Source organism: Leucopleurus acutus, assembly GCF_964270905.1.
Source record: "Leucopleurus acutus genome assembly, chromosome: 6".
Classification (NCBI taxonomy): domain Eukaryota; kingdom Metazoa; phylum Chordata; class Mammalia; order Artiodactyla; family Delphinidae; genus Leucopleurus; species Leucopleurus acutus.
The window spans coordinates 64,431,009-64,447,662 of NC_139149.1; the positions used below are offsets into that span (position 1 = coordinate 64,431,009).

At 41.1% G+C, this 16,654-nt stretch overlaps 1 protein-coding gene across 1 annotated transcript in view; it reads right to left on the reverse strand.

Annotated features, from left to right (window-relative positions):
• TTN (titin) overlaps positions 1–16,654 on the reverse strand; it is a 279,002-nt gene that overhangs the window by 54,557 nt on the left and 207,791 nt on the right. Inside the window, exons 120-143 of the mRNA XM_082841571.1 lie at positions 16,433–16,581; positions 15,190–15,340; positions 14,819–15,100; positions 13,157–13,459; positions 12,165–12,467; positions 11,792–12,073; positions 11,396–11,695; positions 11,000–11,302; positions 10,596–10,904; positions 10,201–10,482; positions 9,779–10,078; positions 9,400–9,693; positions 6,343–9,309; positions 5,699–6,019; positions 5,316–5,600; positions 4,919–5,218; positions 4,324–4,626; positions 3,619–3,894; positions 3,216–3,515; positions 2,820–3,122; positions 2,342–2,641; positions 1,569–1,856; positions 908–1,204; positions 45–347 (exon numbers count right to left, since the gene is read on the reverse strand). Of these exons, the coding sequence (XP_082697697.1) occupies positions 45–347; positions 908–1,204; positions 1,569–1,856; positions 2,342–2,641; positions 2,820–3,122; positions 3,216–3,515; positions 3,619–3,894; positions 4,324–4,626; positions 4,919–5,218; positions 5,316–5,600; positions 5,699–6,019; positions 6,343–9,309; positions 9,400–9,693; positions 9,779–10,078; positions 10,201–10,482; positions 10,596–10,904; positions 11,000–11,302; positions 11,396–11,695; positions 11,792–12,073; positions 12,165–12,467; positions 13,157–13,459; positions 14,819–15,100; positions 15,190–15,340; positions 16,433–16,581 (9,501 nt within the window). The remainder of the gene's footprint in view (positions 1–44; positions 348–907; positions 1,205–1,568; positions 1,857–2,341; positions 2,642–2,819; positions 3,123–3,215; positions 3,516–3,618; positions 3,895–4,323; positions 4,627–4,918; positions 5,219–5,315; positions 5,601–5,698; positions 6,020–6,342; positions 9,310–9,399; positions 9,694–9,778; positions 10,079–10,200; positions 10,483–10,595; positions 10,905–10,999; positions 11,303–11,395; positions 11,696–11,791; positions 12,074–12,164; positions 12,468–13,156; positions 13,460–14,818; positions 15,101–15,189; positions 15,341–16,432; positions 16,582–16,654) is intronic.

Here is a 16,654-nt window from a genome sequence, read left to right on the forward strand (position 1 = left end):
GTTGATTATAACACAGGATATTGGACACTCTCATGAAAACTTACACAGAGGATCTTGGGCATAAGCAGCTTTGGATACGTCACTGGGTTTGCCTGGTCCAGCCTTATTTATAGCTGTAACTCGGAACTCATATTCCGTGCCTTCTTGGAGACCTGTTGCTTTTATCGTTCTTTCTATAACGGGTTTTCTGTTGACCTTAGTCCAGTTAATTGCCTGGGTTTCCCGCTTTTCAACCAAATAGCCAGTGATGGGGGAGCCGCCATCATCTGCTGGTGGTTTCCAGCTTACTGTCATGTGATCTTTGGTTATGTTGCTAATAACAGGAGGATCACAGCGTCCGGGTGGGTCTGCAGAGATTGATTGACAAGTTAATGTCCCAGTCTAAAAGGTAATATTTAAAAAGTAAAATGAGTTATTTGTAGTGAGGTGGATGGACCTTGAGTCTGTCATACAGAGTGAAGTCAGAAAGAAAAAAACAAATACCGTATGCTAACACATATATATGGAATCTTTAAAAAAAAATCGTTCTGAAGAATGTAGGGGCAGGGCAGGAATAAAGACGCAGACCTAGAGAATGGACTTGAGGATACGGGGACGGGTAAGGGTAAGCTGGGACGAAGTGAGAGAGTGGCATGGACATATATACACTACCAAATGTAAAATAGATAGCTAGTGGGAAGCAGCCGCATAGCACTGGGAGATCATTTCAGTGCTCTGTGACCACCTAGAGGGGTGGGATAGGGAGCTGGGGAGGGAGACCCAAGAGGGAGGGGATATGGGGATATATGTATACGTATAGCTGATTCACTTTGTTATACAGCAGAAACTAACACACCATTGTAAAGCAATTATACTCCAATAAAGATGTTTAAAAAAAAAGAGAAAAACCTCAGGAAAATGTTCTTACCATATGGGTTTTTAGCAATTGCTGGTTCAGTTAAGATCGGGTCGCCCACTCCGTATTTATTTTCAGCACAAATTCGGAACTGATACTCATGGCCTTCTATCAGTTTCTCCACACTGCAGCTGGTGATGGGCACAGTGGCAGAGACTTGTGCCCAGTTGGGTCTGCTCGTTTCACGTTTGTCAACAACATAGTTGGTGATTTCTGAGCCTCCATCTTCAAGAGGAGGTTCCCAAGAAAGCATTGCACGATCTGAATACATTTTGTTGACTTTAACAGATGCTGGAGGACCTGGTTTATCTGAAAGGATAAGAAAGAAAAGTGAAGTCTTTCACTCGCACATGTGAAATAGGGAATGAGTAGAGTGGAGGTCTGGAGACCTGGGCTGCAGCCTTTATGTTGTCATTAACTTCCTATACGACCTTGGAAGTGACTTAATTTTTCCGAATCTTCATTTCCTCATATCTAAAATTATGTAACTGGAATATGTGATCTCTAGTGGTCTTTTCGGCTGTAAAACGCTCTTCTTCTGTGATGAGGATAATTCCGCGATGACGAAAGATACATCGAGATAGGTATCTCTTCTCACATATTATTTTGTAAATTCTATGACATCACATTAACCAAAGGGAAACATGAGATTCTAGTGAAGTGCTTTAGTTACCTAACACTTTGAGCTTGATGGTGGCTGATTTGGAGCCACTTGCGTTTTCGGCAGTGATGGTGTAGTCCCCTGAGTCTTTCCGACTCACGCTGAACAGCTCCAGGGTACACAGGTTCCGCTGCATGGCCATCTTGATGCCTTCTGATGCTTTCAGCGGTGTCCCGTCCTTCTTCCAAGAGACTGTGGGCATTGGTTTACCAAAAACAGTAGCATCCAGGCAAACGTTAGTTCCAGCTTTCACAGTGAGCAAAGATTTCATAGCCACACTCAGGTCTATCCTGGGAGGAACTGGAAAGACATAAGATAAAAGGATTTAATATATGCAAAGCTATATTATATAATTCTTACTGATAAAAGTCGGAAATCCATACGCTGTCTTTTTCAAGGTGGGATTTTTTTAAAGTAACATTATTCATTATAAAAGAAATGCCGAAATTTGATAACGCTGAAAGTATAAAGAAAAAAGTAAAGATCGCCCATCATTCCAGCATCCTTAAAGCTTCACTCTTATCATTTTGGTGCATTTCTTTGGCATCTTCTTGTGCCTGTGCCTGTGTATGGTTAAAATTATGCGGTCCACACAGTTTTGTATCCTGTTTTTTAGTTTAGCATATTATTAAGATTCTCCATAATCATTTTTTAGTGTCTGTATACAAAGTACCTATCATTTTACTTGTCCTTATTTCCATAGGTGTAGATTTAGTTTTTTATTAGGAGAAATATACATTATGAGTGCCGTCCACCTTTGCCTGTAATGTTCAACAGAATCTTACCATTTTCTGCCATGATAGTCACTGGATCAGAAGGTTCAGAAGGCTGGCTGATGTTTACCGCAGTCTTGGCAATGGCTCTAAATTGATACTGAGCATTCTCTTCTAGGCCAGTAGCTGTGTACTCTTCCTGGGGAATCTGGTGAGGTGAAGTATTACACCGTACCCACTTATCACCAGGAAGTTTGCAAGCTTCTACGAAATAGCCAGCAATTTTGCTGCCTCCATCATGTTTTGGACGGGCCCAGATGAGGGACACAGTACTCTTGGAAACATCAATAACTTCAGGCTTTCCAGGAGGATCTAAAACCAAAAGAGAGATTCTCAGCATTGATCTTAACAGCAGAAATTTTAAACTCTGTGTTTCACAGTGTCACCCAGAACATATTCCTGAATGGAAATAGTAACCTTCAGAGACTCCAAGATTTAAATGTGTCCTCATAATACTTTAAAAAAAAAAATTACTCAAAAAGTTACTCACCAACTGGCGTTCTCGCAGTTACATATTCAGTTGGTTTGCTGGGTGGGCTGGGTCCAGCTTTATTTAGGGCATAGATTCTGAATGAATACTCAAGGCCTTCTACCAGGCCAGCACAGGGATATTCAGTTGACCGGACAGGGGAATCGTTAGCTTTCACCCAGAGCAAACTGTTTCTTTCTTTGCGTTCAATCAGGTAGCCGGTAATGGGGCTCCCTCCATCGCTGTCTGGTCTATCCCACGCCACGAATATGCAGTCTTTGTTGACTTTAGTGACTCGTGCATTCTTGGGTTCACTGGGAACATCTGGAGATGAAGTTCAGGGAAATATCAGTTTCTAGCCTAAGTAACAGACTAGAAAGAAAACACAATTTTTTTTTCTTCCTGAAAGAAACATACCAAATGGGAACTTAGCCAGCATCTTTGGAGATGTGAGAGGCTCTGAAATGCCAAATCGATTCTCAGCACGGACCCGGAAGATATACTCTTGGCCTGGGATCAGTTTTCCAACCCTGCAGGAAGTTTTTGTCACTGAAGCTAGCGCTGTCACCCAGTCACCCCTGCTCACGTCACACTTCTCCACTATGTAATTGGTGACGTTACTGCCTCCGTCCTCCAGGGGGATGTGCCATGACAGGGAGCAGGCATCGGCATCTATGTCAGAAATGTCAAACGGAGGCTGAGGGGGTCCAGGAACGTCTGCATGAACCGAGAGGAAAGAAATGTAAGAATAGGGATTTGACTGTAAAATATGTTTCTGATACTCATATTTGGATGGCCATTTGTCTAACACGTAACCTACCCATGACGATAACTTTGATTTTCTGAGTGTCTGTCCCAGAACTGTTTTCTGCAGTGAGGCTATAGTAACCGCTGTCTTTCCTAGCAACATCTTTTATGATCAGAACTGAAGAATTGTCTGCTTTATGTACTGCCAGGTGGCTGGATGTGACAACTTCATCTTCTCCTTTTTTCCATTTACAGATCGGATGAGGCTTTCCATACACATGGGCTTCAATTCGGAGTTTCTTCCCAGCTTTGATAATAATTTGCTCTGGCATAAGGATCTTGGGTGGCACTAAAAGTAAGATGAAGATACGTTAATTTGGCAGGGAGGTTAAATTTCCTCTGGTGGGGAACTATACTAGTGCTTTTCAAATTGTGGATTGCAACCCATCAGTGGATTCAAATTAATGTTTGCATTACTGCTGATACTTTTTAAAGAGAATGGGATCGAAACGAATTGAGAATATCTGAGGCCAGCATACATGATAAGAATGGGTGTTGCTTTAAGAAACTTTTTCTAAGTCATATATATGTACGTGTGTCCTGTGTCATGATTTAAGGTGTATTTACTACCTGTTGTGGGTCCAGGTGTTTCCAAACCACTGTTCTCTACTATATTTCAAGTACTTCTGGAACTAGCTTCTTCAGGGATAAACATCTACATGTCGAAAGAAAATCCTCATAAACTTTTATCGCATGGAAAACGACTCTGACTACTTACACAGCTGTGTTTTGGCTTCATACACTCCCTCAGCTTCTCTTGGCAAACTGACTCCAACAGCATTTCTGGCCGCTACCCTAAATTTGTATTTCTTTCCTTCCTTGAGGCCGGTGACGACAAGGCTGAGGTCTTTCACCACCGAGTACTCTGTCCAGTGACCTGCAGGCAGCTCTTCGTCTCTGTAACTAACGATGTAGCCGTCGACCTTGGCACCTCCATCGCGCAGGGGAGGTAACCAGGCTAACGCAGCGCTGTTCTTTGTCATTTCAGTAACTTCTAGTTTCCTCGGGGGATCCGGCTCACCTAGAAGAAAAAACCACCCAGGTAACCTAATCCATCCCTTTGGAAATACACATAAATGTTTTCGTATGCCACTTGCTTCAGAGTATATGGAAACTATGGTTCGGGATGTTGAAAGTAAAAAGGACACGGATGAGTCAGATCAAAAAAGTCTTCAGTGAGTGAGTTAGATATTTATTTGTACTGTTTAGGTTTCTACAAGTGAAGGCCCTTTCATTAGTGGAGTAAAATGTTTCGGTATCTTGATTTTGCTGAGGTCGGGGACTGGAGTTGAGGGAGAAAGGATGTAACTTACTTAGAGGATCTGTTGCGAGCACTGGTTTGGGGATGTCTGTTGGGACGCCGGGGCCATACTCATTGACAGCAGTTACTCTGAAGAAATACTCAGTCCCAGGGACAAGATTACTGACGTGGAAGCTCGTTTTCTTGACTTCTGGGGTGACTGTTGACCACGTCTTTCTATCTGCCTCACGTTTCTGCACAATGTAATGTGTCACTTGGCTCCCACCATCGTTCTCGGGAGGGGCCCAGGAAATGTGGCATGATGTTTTAGTGACATCCGAAACTTTTAAATCAGACACAGGTCCAGGAGTATCTGTGAAGGACGACAAAATCATATATACGAGTCCCCTCAGCCTCCTTATTAACTAAGGCATTTTTGAAGGGGAGGAAGACGCTTGTTTATAACCCACCTAATACTCTGACATTCACGAACACGGCCTTTTCTCCAGCCAGGTTCACAAGCGTCAGGGAGTATTTTCCTGAGTCATCACGGGTAGAATTGGGGATGACAAGGAAGGCCATAGTATCAACCAGATCAACTTGTCCCTTTCTGACCACGTTATCAATACCCACTTTTCGCCAAGTGACCTTAGGGGCTGGTCGCCCTCTCACTATGGCAAATAGTCGAATAGGGCATCCTGCTCTCACTGTGACCAGTTTTCTCATGCTGGCGTCCAAATCAATCTCTGGAGGTTCTGCAAATGACACAAAAGCCGTCAGTTGACTTCAGAATGTGGGGAAATCATGTGAGAAGTGAAACATGAATGAATCAAGTGATAACATAGGGCCTCACCTAGGATTTCTTTAGGTTTAATAGCGTCCTTTAGTTCTGCAGGGCGCCCAATGCCAACTTGGTTTTGGGCACAAACCCTGAACTCATATTCCTGGTTTTCATCCAAGCTGGTCACGGTGAATTCCATGCGAACGAGTTGCGCTGCAGCACTACACCTTTTCCAGCCTTCATCAGGTGATGTATCTGGTCTCTTTGGTCTCATTTCCACAACATATCCAATGATTGGTGCGCCACCGTCATACACCGGTTTTCCCCACCCAAGAGTTATGGAACTTTTGGTTGTATCAACCACTTTGAGATTGGTCGGTGGACCAGGTGGTTCTGAAAGTAAATTATATAAGAATAAATTTACACATGGTTAACAACTACTAGTGTTACGTTAATGAGTAATTATATATAGTCCATCCTTAATTAACCACAGATAGTACATTCAATTTCTCAATGACTCAGTCCTCCTTATTTTCCTTCATAAAATTAGAATCTACCATTGTTTGTACATTTTAGGCGATTTGGTAAAAGATCTATTTGGAAAACTACTGGCTAAGATTAAAGTTTTGATGCTGTGGATTTAACTTATTTGTCTAATACCTCTGTGCCTGAGATCAAGAGTTGGTGTAATACCAGAAAAAGCAAGAACATCATACCTAACGGGTCTTTTGCCACCACTGGCCTTGATGGCAAGCTTGGTTCTCCAATTCCAACTTCATTTTCTGCCTTGACACGGAACTGATATTCATGTCCTGGGAGGAGATTCTGTACTTTCAAACGTCTCTCAGGGATCGCACTCTTGTTGACAGGGACCCATCGTATTGAATGTTTTTCCTTTTTCTCCAAATAGTATCCTGTGATGGACTTTCCACCATCATATTCAGGTGGCATCCAAACCACAGTCATCTCTTCTTTGCTTACTTTAGTGACTTCTGGGGGGTCAGGGCGACCAGGTCTATCATATTTGGTTTTTGCAATGACTGGTTTACTTTCTGTTGGAGGCCCTGTGCCTATTTTATTTTCTGCACGGACTCTGAAAATATATTCATTTCCTTCTATGAGACGTGTTACTGTAGTACCAGGTGTTAAGATAGTAGCAGAAAAGGTAGACCAAACCATTCTCTTGCTCTCACATTTTTCTAAAATATAATTTTGGATTTCACAGCCACCATCATCCTCTGGTGGATCCCAGCGAAGAGAACACCTGTCACTACACACATCAAAAATTTTCAGATTTCTTACAGGCCCAGGCTTATCTAAAACATTGACAGTGGCAAAGGCCACAAAACTGCCAGCTATGTTAGTTGCTGTAATTACATATTTACCACCATCACTTCGCTTTGCTTTAGTAAGAGAAAATTTAGATGAATCACCACTGGTAGCAATGTTGACCCTTGGTGATCTTGTTAAGTCTGTCGCATCTTTGTCCTTCGTCCATGAAACTTCTGGAAATGGTTTGCCTCTAACACCTGCCTCAAGTCGAATGGTGTCCCCTGCTTTGACAGTTAGCACACCACTTAATTTCAGATCAAGTACTGGTTTCTGCAGGTCTTCCTTTACAACAACTTCCTCTGTCTTCACCCAGTCACTTTCCCCACCTTCATTCTTCGTTTGCACTCTGAACTCATAAATCTGGTTTTCAACACATTTGTCAACCATGTAGTGGGTTTCTTTAATGCTTCCTTTATGCACTCTTTCCCAGTCATCAGAGCCCTTCAGCTTCCTTTCAACATGATATGATAGATTTGGGCTACCACCATCATAAGCAGGCCGCCTCCATTTTAGGTAGACAAATGTCTTTCCTTTATCTGCAATATGAAGGTTTTCAGGCTCACCTGGTCTATCAATAGGGTTAATAGCCAGAATTGGAGTTTTTGTTTCAGTGGTTGGCCCAACACCTACTTTATTTTCTGCACAAACTCGGAAATAGTATTCATGGTTGGCTAAAAGGTTGGCCTTGATTAATCGCTTAGTGACATCTGAAGCAACAATTGACCAGCCTTTCTGGTTTGGTTTGCGATATTCCACTATGAAGTTTGTTATTTCTGAGCCACCGTTATCTAGAGGGTTTTCCCAAGAAATTGTACAGTTCTCTTTGGTTACGTTGCTGATCTTTAAATTCTGGCAAGGTCCAGGTCTGTCAAGGACATTAACGATAGCAGCACCTTGGGCATGTCCACTGCTGTTCTTAGCTGAGATGATATACTTGCCGTGATCAGCTCTAACAGCTTCTTTAATTTGCAACTCAGCACGAGGTAGATCGTGAATTAGGTCAACCCGCTTTTCTCGGGCCAATACTTTGCCTTCCTTGGACCAAGTTATGTCTGGTTGAGGTCTGCCTTTGACCCGAGCAAGAATGCGGATAGTTTGGCCCACCCTAACGGTAATAACATCACGACAGGTAACATCAAGTTCTACTTCTGGAGGATGAAGGATGTCCTTTGCAATCACAGATTCTGCTAGTTCTCTTGGCTCTCCCTCTCCCACAATATTAGCTGCCTTTATTCGGAATCTGTACTCATTTCCTTCAATTAGCCCAGGTACCCTAAAGGCACATTGCCTAATGAGTTCATCTTTATTAATCCTGCTCCACTGTGTTGCTCCAGCTTTCTGACATTCCACTACATAGCCCAGAATGGGGCTACCACCATCACTGAGAGGCTTTGTCCACACCAGGTCAGCTGTTTCTCTGGTCTTGTCTTTCAGCTTAGGATTAATAGGTGGTCCAGGTGGTTTGATGGGCCGGCAAGCTTTTATTGGATCAGAACTTGGGGACGGATTGCTTAGTCCTGCAAGATTCTCAGCAAAAGCTCTAAACTCATATGTATTTCCCTCATAGAGTCCAGTCACTCTAAACTTCATGTCCACTAGAGGTGTTTTGTTGACCCTCATCCATTTGCCTGTTACTTCTCGACGTTCCACATAGTAACCAGTTATTGGACTGCCACCATCAGATTTTGGCAGAGTCCAAGACACTGTTGCAGCATTTTCAGTAATGTCAGTAACTACTGGTTTACCGGGAGGAGATGGAGGACTAAACTTATGTTTAGCAACAGTAGGTATGGAGTCAAGGGGAGGGCCAACACCAATCTTATTCTCTGCTTTCACTCGGAAGACATATTCACAGCCCTTCTGCAGATGTGGGACTTTCAGCTTTGTCTTACTGCTTCCTGAAGAGACAACACCCCATGTGTCTTTCTTTGTGTCTTTTTTCTCAACAATATAATTTATCACAGGGCTTCCTCCATCATCCTTAGGTGGCTGCCATGAGATAGTCATATGTTCAGGGGTGACTTCCAGAATATTAATAGGGCCTGTTGGTGGACCAGGAACATCAAGAACAGTAAGATGTACAGCCACTGTTTTGGCGCCAGCTGCATTGGAAACTGTGATCTGATGTTCCCCAGTGTCTCTCCTTAAGCAGTTCTTAATGGTGAGTACTGATGAGAAGTTGTCAGTTTCAACGGTATAGTGTTCATCTGTTTTAATCTCATTCCCATCGGTTGTCCACTTTGCAGTAGGAACAGGTACACCTCTTATAATGGCAGGGAATCTGACTGTAGTTCCAGCTTTTACCACAAGGCCTTCAATTAATTTCACATCCAGCTCCACAGATGGAGGCACTGGAAAGGAAACATGAGGAAATTAGATTTTGATTTTCACAATATGAATAATTTTAAAAAGAAAGAAAATAATTCCAATCTAAAAATTACCTAGTTTTTCTTGACATTCTATTGGGATAGTTGTGTCAGGAAGACCAAGACCCACAATGTTTTCAGCTTTTACACGGAATCTATAGGTCTTTCCTTGTTGTAGTCCGGTAACAACACACTCTAAGTTTGTCACAGTCTTGAACTTAATCCAGTCTTGGGTGCCCTCTTCTTGATATTCCACCAAATATCCAGTGATTGGAGAGCCACCATCACGATCTGGCTTATTCCAAACAAGGGAGACTTCAGTCTTGTCAACATCTACATGGTGTAGGTTCTTGGGTGGCCCTGGAGGATCTTTTAAGAAGAAGAAGTTATGATGAATAAACAATATTCTCAAAAGAGTAAAACAGTACTTTTGTATCCAAAGAGAGCAACTTACGTAGGGGATCCAGAGCCTTGATGGGTTTAGATGTTTCTATAAAAGGACCACGTCCATACTGGTTCTCAGCAGCTACTCGGAAGAGATACTGATTGCCTTCAGTAAGATGTTTAGCAAAGTGGCTCTTTTTCTTTGATGTGGTTGAAAGAGGTGACCACTGGACACTGGCAACATCTCTCCTCTCAACCACATAATTTGTAATGACAGAACCACCATCATCCAGTGGTTCCTTCCAAGTAAGGTAACAAGAATCTTTCCTAACTTCACTGACTTCCAGATCTCTAGGTGGCCCAGGCTTATCTGAAAAGTGTTAAGTAATGCAGTTATGTAAGTGATTTAATCCAGATAAGAACTCAAAATGTATTTAGAGTTACTTTTATATGCTATTGCATTAAGTACATCACAAGTACTAAAATTCTTACCTAATACAAGAACTTTTACTGAGACAGTTTTTGAACCAGCTAGATTCTCCACTGTTAAGGAATAAATTCCACCATCTTCGTGGGCAGCATTACAGATTTCAAGCTTGCTACCAACTGGAGTAACATCAATTCTTGCTTTAGTTGGAGCCTCTCTGTCTTCTTTTTTCCAAGTTACTTTTGGGAACGGCACTCCTTTGATGACGGCACTAAGTCTTAGGGTATCACCAACCCTTATGTGTTGTTCTCTTGCCATGTTGGCATCAAGAATCAACTCAGGGGGTTCTAGAATAAAGAGAACAGTACTTACAGATTTGTTTTGTTAATATATTTTACACTTAAGCATAGACAGTGAAACCTGTCTTCCTTGCAAAGGCAGCTGAGAACATTATACTCACCGAATCTGTCTTTTACTAGCACTGGCTCGGGAACATGAGCTGGATCTGATTCACTGGCTACGTTGACTGCTCTTACTCTGAACTTATAGGATTGACCATCCCGAAGACCAGTGACTTTATAGTTAGTTTCAGGACATGACTCAGGAGTGTGATTGGCTCTTTTCCATTCTTCATCTCCAACTTTCTGGTATTCAACAATATAACCCAGAATCTTGCTCCCACCATCATGACGTGGTGGCTGCCAGGTTAGATCAACTGAATTATGTGTTGTACCTATTGCTTCAGGATTAATAGGTGGACTTGGTTTCCCTACATAATAAAAGAGAAAACCAAAAAGGAGTTAGAATATAGCTGAATACAAAGTTGGATAAAATGAAAGCTCAAAGAATGCTTTAGTACTATACCAATTGGATCTTTAGCAAAGACTGGTTTGGATGGTGGGCTTGGGTCTCCAATACCAATTTGGTTTTCTGCAGAAACCCGGAATTCATACTGACACCCTTCTAGAAGATCAGGAACCGTAAACTTAGTGTATGGATGGATAGGCTCTTTGGTAACTCTAGCCCATCGTTTAGACATCGTTTCTCTCTTTTCCAGGATGTAGTTTGTGATGGGCTTTCCGCCATCATTTGGCTTGTTCCAGGTGACTAATGCAGAGTCTTTGGTAACTTCTGTAACAACTGGCTGGTCAGGTGCATCAGGAACCCCTATAACAAACATTAGCAAAATATGTTAGAAATTTAATTCTTCCCGTTAACAATATCAAACATTGAATCACTGAAAAGAAATATGATGCATACTGAAACGATCTTTGGTTTTCATTGAATCAGACACCAGAGGATCACTTATTCCATACAGATTTTCAGCACGTATCTGGAAAATATAATCTTTTCCTTCAAGCAGTTTAGAAACTTTGCATGTTGTTTTAGCACTTGCAGATGTCACAGGCATCCAAACGTCTTTGCCCACTTCCTTCTTCTCAATAATATAATTAGTAATTTCACTGCCTCCGTCATCTAAAGGTGGCTTCCAAGAGATAACCATGTAATCTTTGGTCACCTCATCAAAAACAACTGGTCCTACCGGTGGTCCAGGACGGTCTGAGGAAAAAAAAAAAAATCACACCACAAAATGTTATTTCCACTTCTGCTTTGGAAAGAACAGAATGTCTCTAATTCTTGCTAAATAATACTTACCAACGACATTAACTTGACAGAAACCTTTCCTGGAGCCTGTACTGTTCTCCACAACCACACAGTATTTGCCAGAATCTGAACGCTTGGCCTTGAGCTTCTCTAGAGCAAGTGTTGTTGGCGAGGTCTTTATATGAGTGCAATCATCTTCTAGCACATCAACTTCATCTTTGAACCAAGTAACCTTAGGCTTTGGTTTGCCTGAGTAACGGCCAGTGAGGGCAAAAGCTTCACCAACTCGAATCGTGAGTTTATCTCTGAAGTCGAGGTCAAGCGTTGGAGGAGCTGAAATGTATAAAGGAAAGTCAGTTTGATGTCTTAAGGTAAACCTATAAGTGTACACGTTTTCAAAGTGTAAGCTGCATTTGACACATACCTAGCTCATCCTTGCAAGTGATTGGCTTGGTGCAAAATGATGGTTTGCCTTGTCCAACAATATTGACGGCACTGACACGGTACTCATAGGTATCGCCTTCTTTTAAGCCTTTCACACTGTACTTCCTGCTAAGCAAGTTGTCATTTGTAACTTTGTGGAACTTCTCAGTTCCAATGAGACGGCTTTCTAGGACATAGTTGATAATTTCGGATCCGCCATCATACTTAGGGGGATTCCAAGTCAGAGAAACAGAATCTTTAGTAACTTCTTTGACTTCTAGGTCTTCAGGACGCTCTGGTACAGCTGCAAGTGTGGAATGACAGTGAGACGAATGTCATGTTAAGAATGTAATAGAAAATGTAGTAAATAATGCTTTTTGAGGATTGCGTTTAAACATTAAACTATTCGTTTTGATAAGTAACAAAAGAAATCTCAACATAAAATGAGTAGAGCTGAAAGGCACTCAATACAATCTAATTTCCAGATGAGGAAATAGAGGTTCATTGAGGCCAAATAATTCAGCAAAGTCCCCCAGAGTTGGTAGTTTTAATGTTTTTTAATTTATTTTAAAAAATGTTTTGGCCGTGCCACACAGCCTGTGGGATCTTAGTTCCCTGAGCAGGGATCGAACCCGCCCGCCACCCCACCACACTGGAAGTTCAGAGTCCTAACCACTGGACTGCCAGGGAAGTCCCCAGAGTTGGTAGTTTTAGAGTTAGGAAGATACTTCATGTTCATGCCATTAAGTTGGAAATTAAAAAAAGAATCCATGTAGTATTACATGGGAGGATTTGAAGAATCATATATATTCCCACAATCTCTTTCATAGTCACGTTCAAATACTACCAACATCAGAGACTACGTATTTACCTAATGAATGCTTGCCAAATGAATGAAATGTTTGGCATTTGTGTACCTACTTTGTCACTATAGTCTTTTATTAAATGAGTGAAAAAGTAATTAAAGATGAAATTGTTTTAAATTGTACTTACTTATTGGATCTCTTATGACAAGCGCATCTGTTGTCTCAACAAACGGGCCCATGCCAATACTATTTTCAGCTGCAATTCGGAAAAAGTAGGCTTTTCCTTGAATGAGACCCTGGACGGTGGCATTTTGTCGGGTAGCTGTGTATGTCACTGGGGTCCATGCTCTGCGGTCATCTTCCCGCTTTTCAATGACATAATTGGTGACTGGAGAGCCTCCATCATCTTCTGGAGAAAACCATGTCAGTTTGCAGGAGTCGTTGGTTAGGTTGTGAGACAGGAATGGTGTTCCAACAGGACCTGGCACATCTGGAAATAAGAGGAAAAGGTTTTCAGTTGTTTGACGTCAGTGGACTACTGGGCTCAATATTTGTTACCCTCTGTTTTTAAAAGGGAGACAAAAATGTTGTTATGAAAAGAGTGGGATTTTGTGTTTATTAATTGATTTGGTTTGTTTTTTTCTTTCCTTGTGTCTATATTCAACCATATTTTAAAATGAAGTAGGTTTGCAGTAGTTACTGGTTGCCCCTGCTTTAGTAGAAACTGAAGGAACAGTTTTATACATATCTATATCTATATCTATATCTATCTATCTATATACACACACACACACACACACACACACACACACACACACACACACACATACATACACACACACACACACATTTTTTTTTTGGTAATTTGTGAGTCAGGTAAGAGGGCAGTGTTGGGAGGAAAATGCACAGAGGGAGACAGGAGAGAGGTGAAGAGAGGCATGACTACTTTTTGTGTCCAGTTTACTCTCCAGAGGGGAAAGGGGGAGAGAATTTTTTTCTGGGTGACCAGTGAATCTGAGCAGCACAGGAGACCCCAAATCTCAGAATGACCTTTGAGAGGTTTGGAATTTAACCTGGAAGTACACCAGTTCTTAAAGTAACAGCCATTGGACAGAAGACTGTTTAGGAGTTTGAAACAACCTAGAAACTTGAAGGACCATTGCTCAATGAGATCTTTTTCCGCATGCCATTTTCACTAATGAAAGCAAAACATGTTTTCATAATATTATGTTCAATAGAGAACTGGTTATTTTCACATAAAAACTGTGTGTTTGGAGTATGGTTGTGCCTAGAGATGTGCTGAGAGAGAGATCTGAGTGGGAGGGCTTCACTTTCTGAGCAAATCACTGGAGTAGAGCAGCCAGTGAGAGGCATGAACAAGCCTCGTAGAGTTCAACTAGATATTCAGTGACAAGAAATGCAATATTGATAACCAAATATGATGCTTCTCTTCAATTAGAATACTGACACCTTCAAAGGGACTTTTGTCTTATTATGATAACTGACAGGTCCTATGATGTGAAAACGGTCAACCTTAGCAAATTGTTAAACATTCATGGACATTTGCAGGAAAGCTGCTTTTATGAAAACTATATAATAACATAGTAAATGCTTATGGTGGCATATTATATAAAAAGGCAGCACATAAGACTTTATATAGGAGTACAGCCATATAAAATATGGATAGGATGAAAAAAGGAGGAAATTTTAAAAAATGCTAATAGTGGTCAATGGGATTGTGGGTGATTTTTCTTATTTTCCAAAATATTTGTAACATAGTTTTTTTAAAAACTAATATAGCTTTATTGTAGATGAAATAAAGACGCATGGACGAATTGAAAGTTGTTACCTAATACATCAACGATAATTGTCTTCTTTCTTTCCCCCCCTGCATTTTTGGCAAGAAGAGCGTAGACGCCTTGGTGGCTCCTCTGGCAATTCTTGATGACCATGGAAGAGCTAATGGCTGTGGTCTCAATGGTGGCCTCTTGGGGTAAAGCTTTTTCATTCATACTCCAGGTAACGGTTGGAGGAGGCTTGCCAGATACATAGGCGATGATCCGAATCACCCCTCCAGCATGGACCACAATTCTGTCTCTGACGCTGGCATCTAACTGAAGGTCAGGTAATACTGGAAAACAATTGAAAATAACAAATGTGCTTTTCATTTCCAATCCAAAATGCAAATATTGATAAAATAATAGAAATATTAGTAAGTACCAATCCTGTCCTTCATTTCAATGGCATCTGTGACTTCTCCAGGTTCTCCGATGCCGGCAATGTTGACTGCTCTAACTCTAAATTTGTAGAATGCTCCTTCTTTTAATCCTGTTACAACAAGTTTTGTTCCTCTCACTTCTTTTTCTTTAGCCTAGGGAAAAATCACAAGCATTTTATAATTAGAATACAGTAGTCCTTTCTTATCCGTGGTTTTGTTTTCTGTGTTCATTTACTTGAAGTCAACGGAAACCTAGAAGTATTAAATGGAAAACAGTTCCACAAATAAACAATTCATCAGTTTTAAATTGCGTTCCATTCTGAGTAACGTAATGAAATCTTGGGCCATCCTGCTCCATCCCTGCCCGGGAAGTGAACTATCCCTTCCATCATATTCACGCTGTATATGCTACCTGCCCATTAATAAAGAAAAAACATAGTATATATAGAGAGAGCTCGGTACTATCCGTGGTTTCAGGCATCCACTGGGGTCTTGGAATATATCCCTTGGGAATCGCGGGGGGGGTGGGGACTACTGTAGTTTTTTGTTTTAATAGCTTTCCAAAGCATAGCAACAGCATATTTACTCTCTTTGGGAAAATTGTTGCCAGTTTAGGTTCTAGGGATCAGATATTACACATAAATACTGAATGGAAGGAATTATGTTTTAAAATATTGTCAAGTGATTGAAAAAAAACCGTACTGTTTACTTGTTCCATCCTTTTTTATATATATATATCTATGTACATTTTATTATATAATTTGATAAAATAGGTTCTGTTTTTGAATTTTATTTTATTATACAGCAGGTTCTCATTAGTTATCTATTTTATACATGTTAGTGTATACATGTTAATCCCAATCTCCCAGTTCATCCCACCACCCCCACCCCACCCCCGGCCACTTGCTTTCCTCCCTTGGTGTCCATTCGTTTGTTTTCTACATCTTTGTCTCTATTTCTACCTTGCAAACTGGTTCATCTGTACCATTTTTGTAGATTCCACATATATGCATCACTTATTCCATCTTTTCAGGCTTTATAGCCAAAAGATAAGTTAACAATAACATGACTTAACTTTTGATTAGGTTTTTTGACCTAAGAGATGTTTGGATTATCAGTTAAATTATATGTTATTTTTCTGATTTCTTAATAAAAAAATACAGATAGGAGTTAATGGGATTGAGAATAACTACTAAGTGTTCAGTTTATTCATAGTACATTTCCATAATGCCAAGTGTTAGCTACCTTTTCCCATTCTTCTTTTCCTTCTTCTTTATATTCAACGATGTATCCCGTTATTTTGGATCCACCATCTTTTAGCGGGGGAGACCACTCCAAATCCGCAGATGATTTAGTCCAGTCTGTGACTTTGGGAAATGGAGGTCCAGGAGGGGCTGGAAAGAACCAGTATGCGTTAGTATTCTTGACTTTTCCATGGCACTCTTTGGCGGGGGGGGGGGGGGGGGA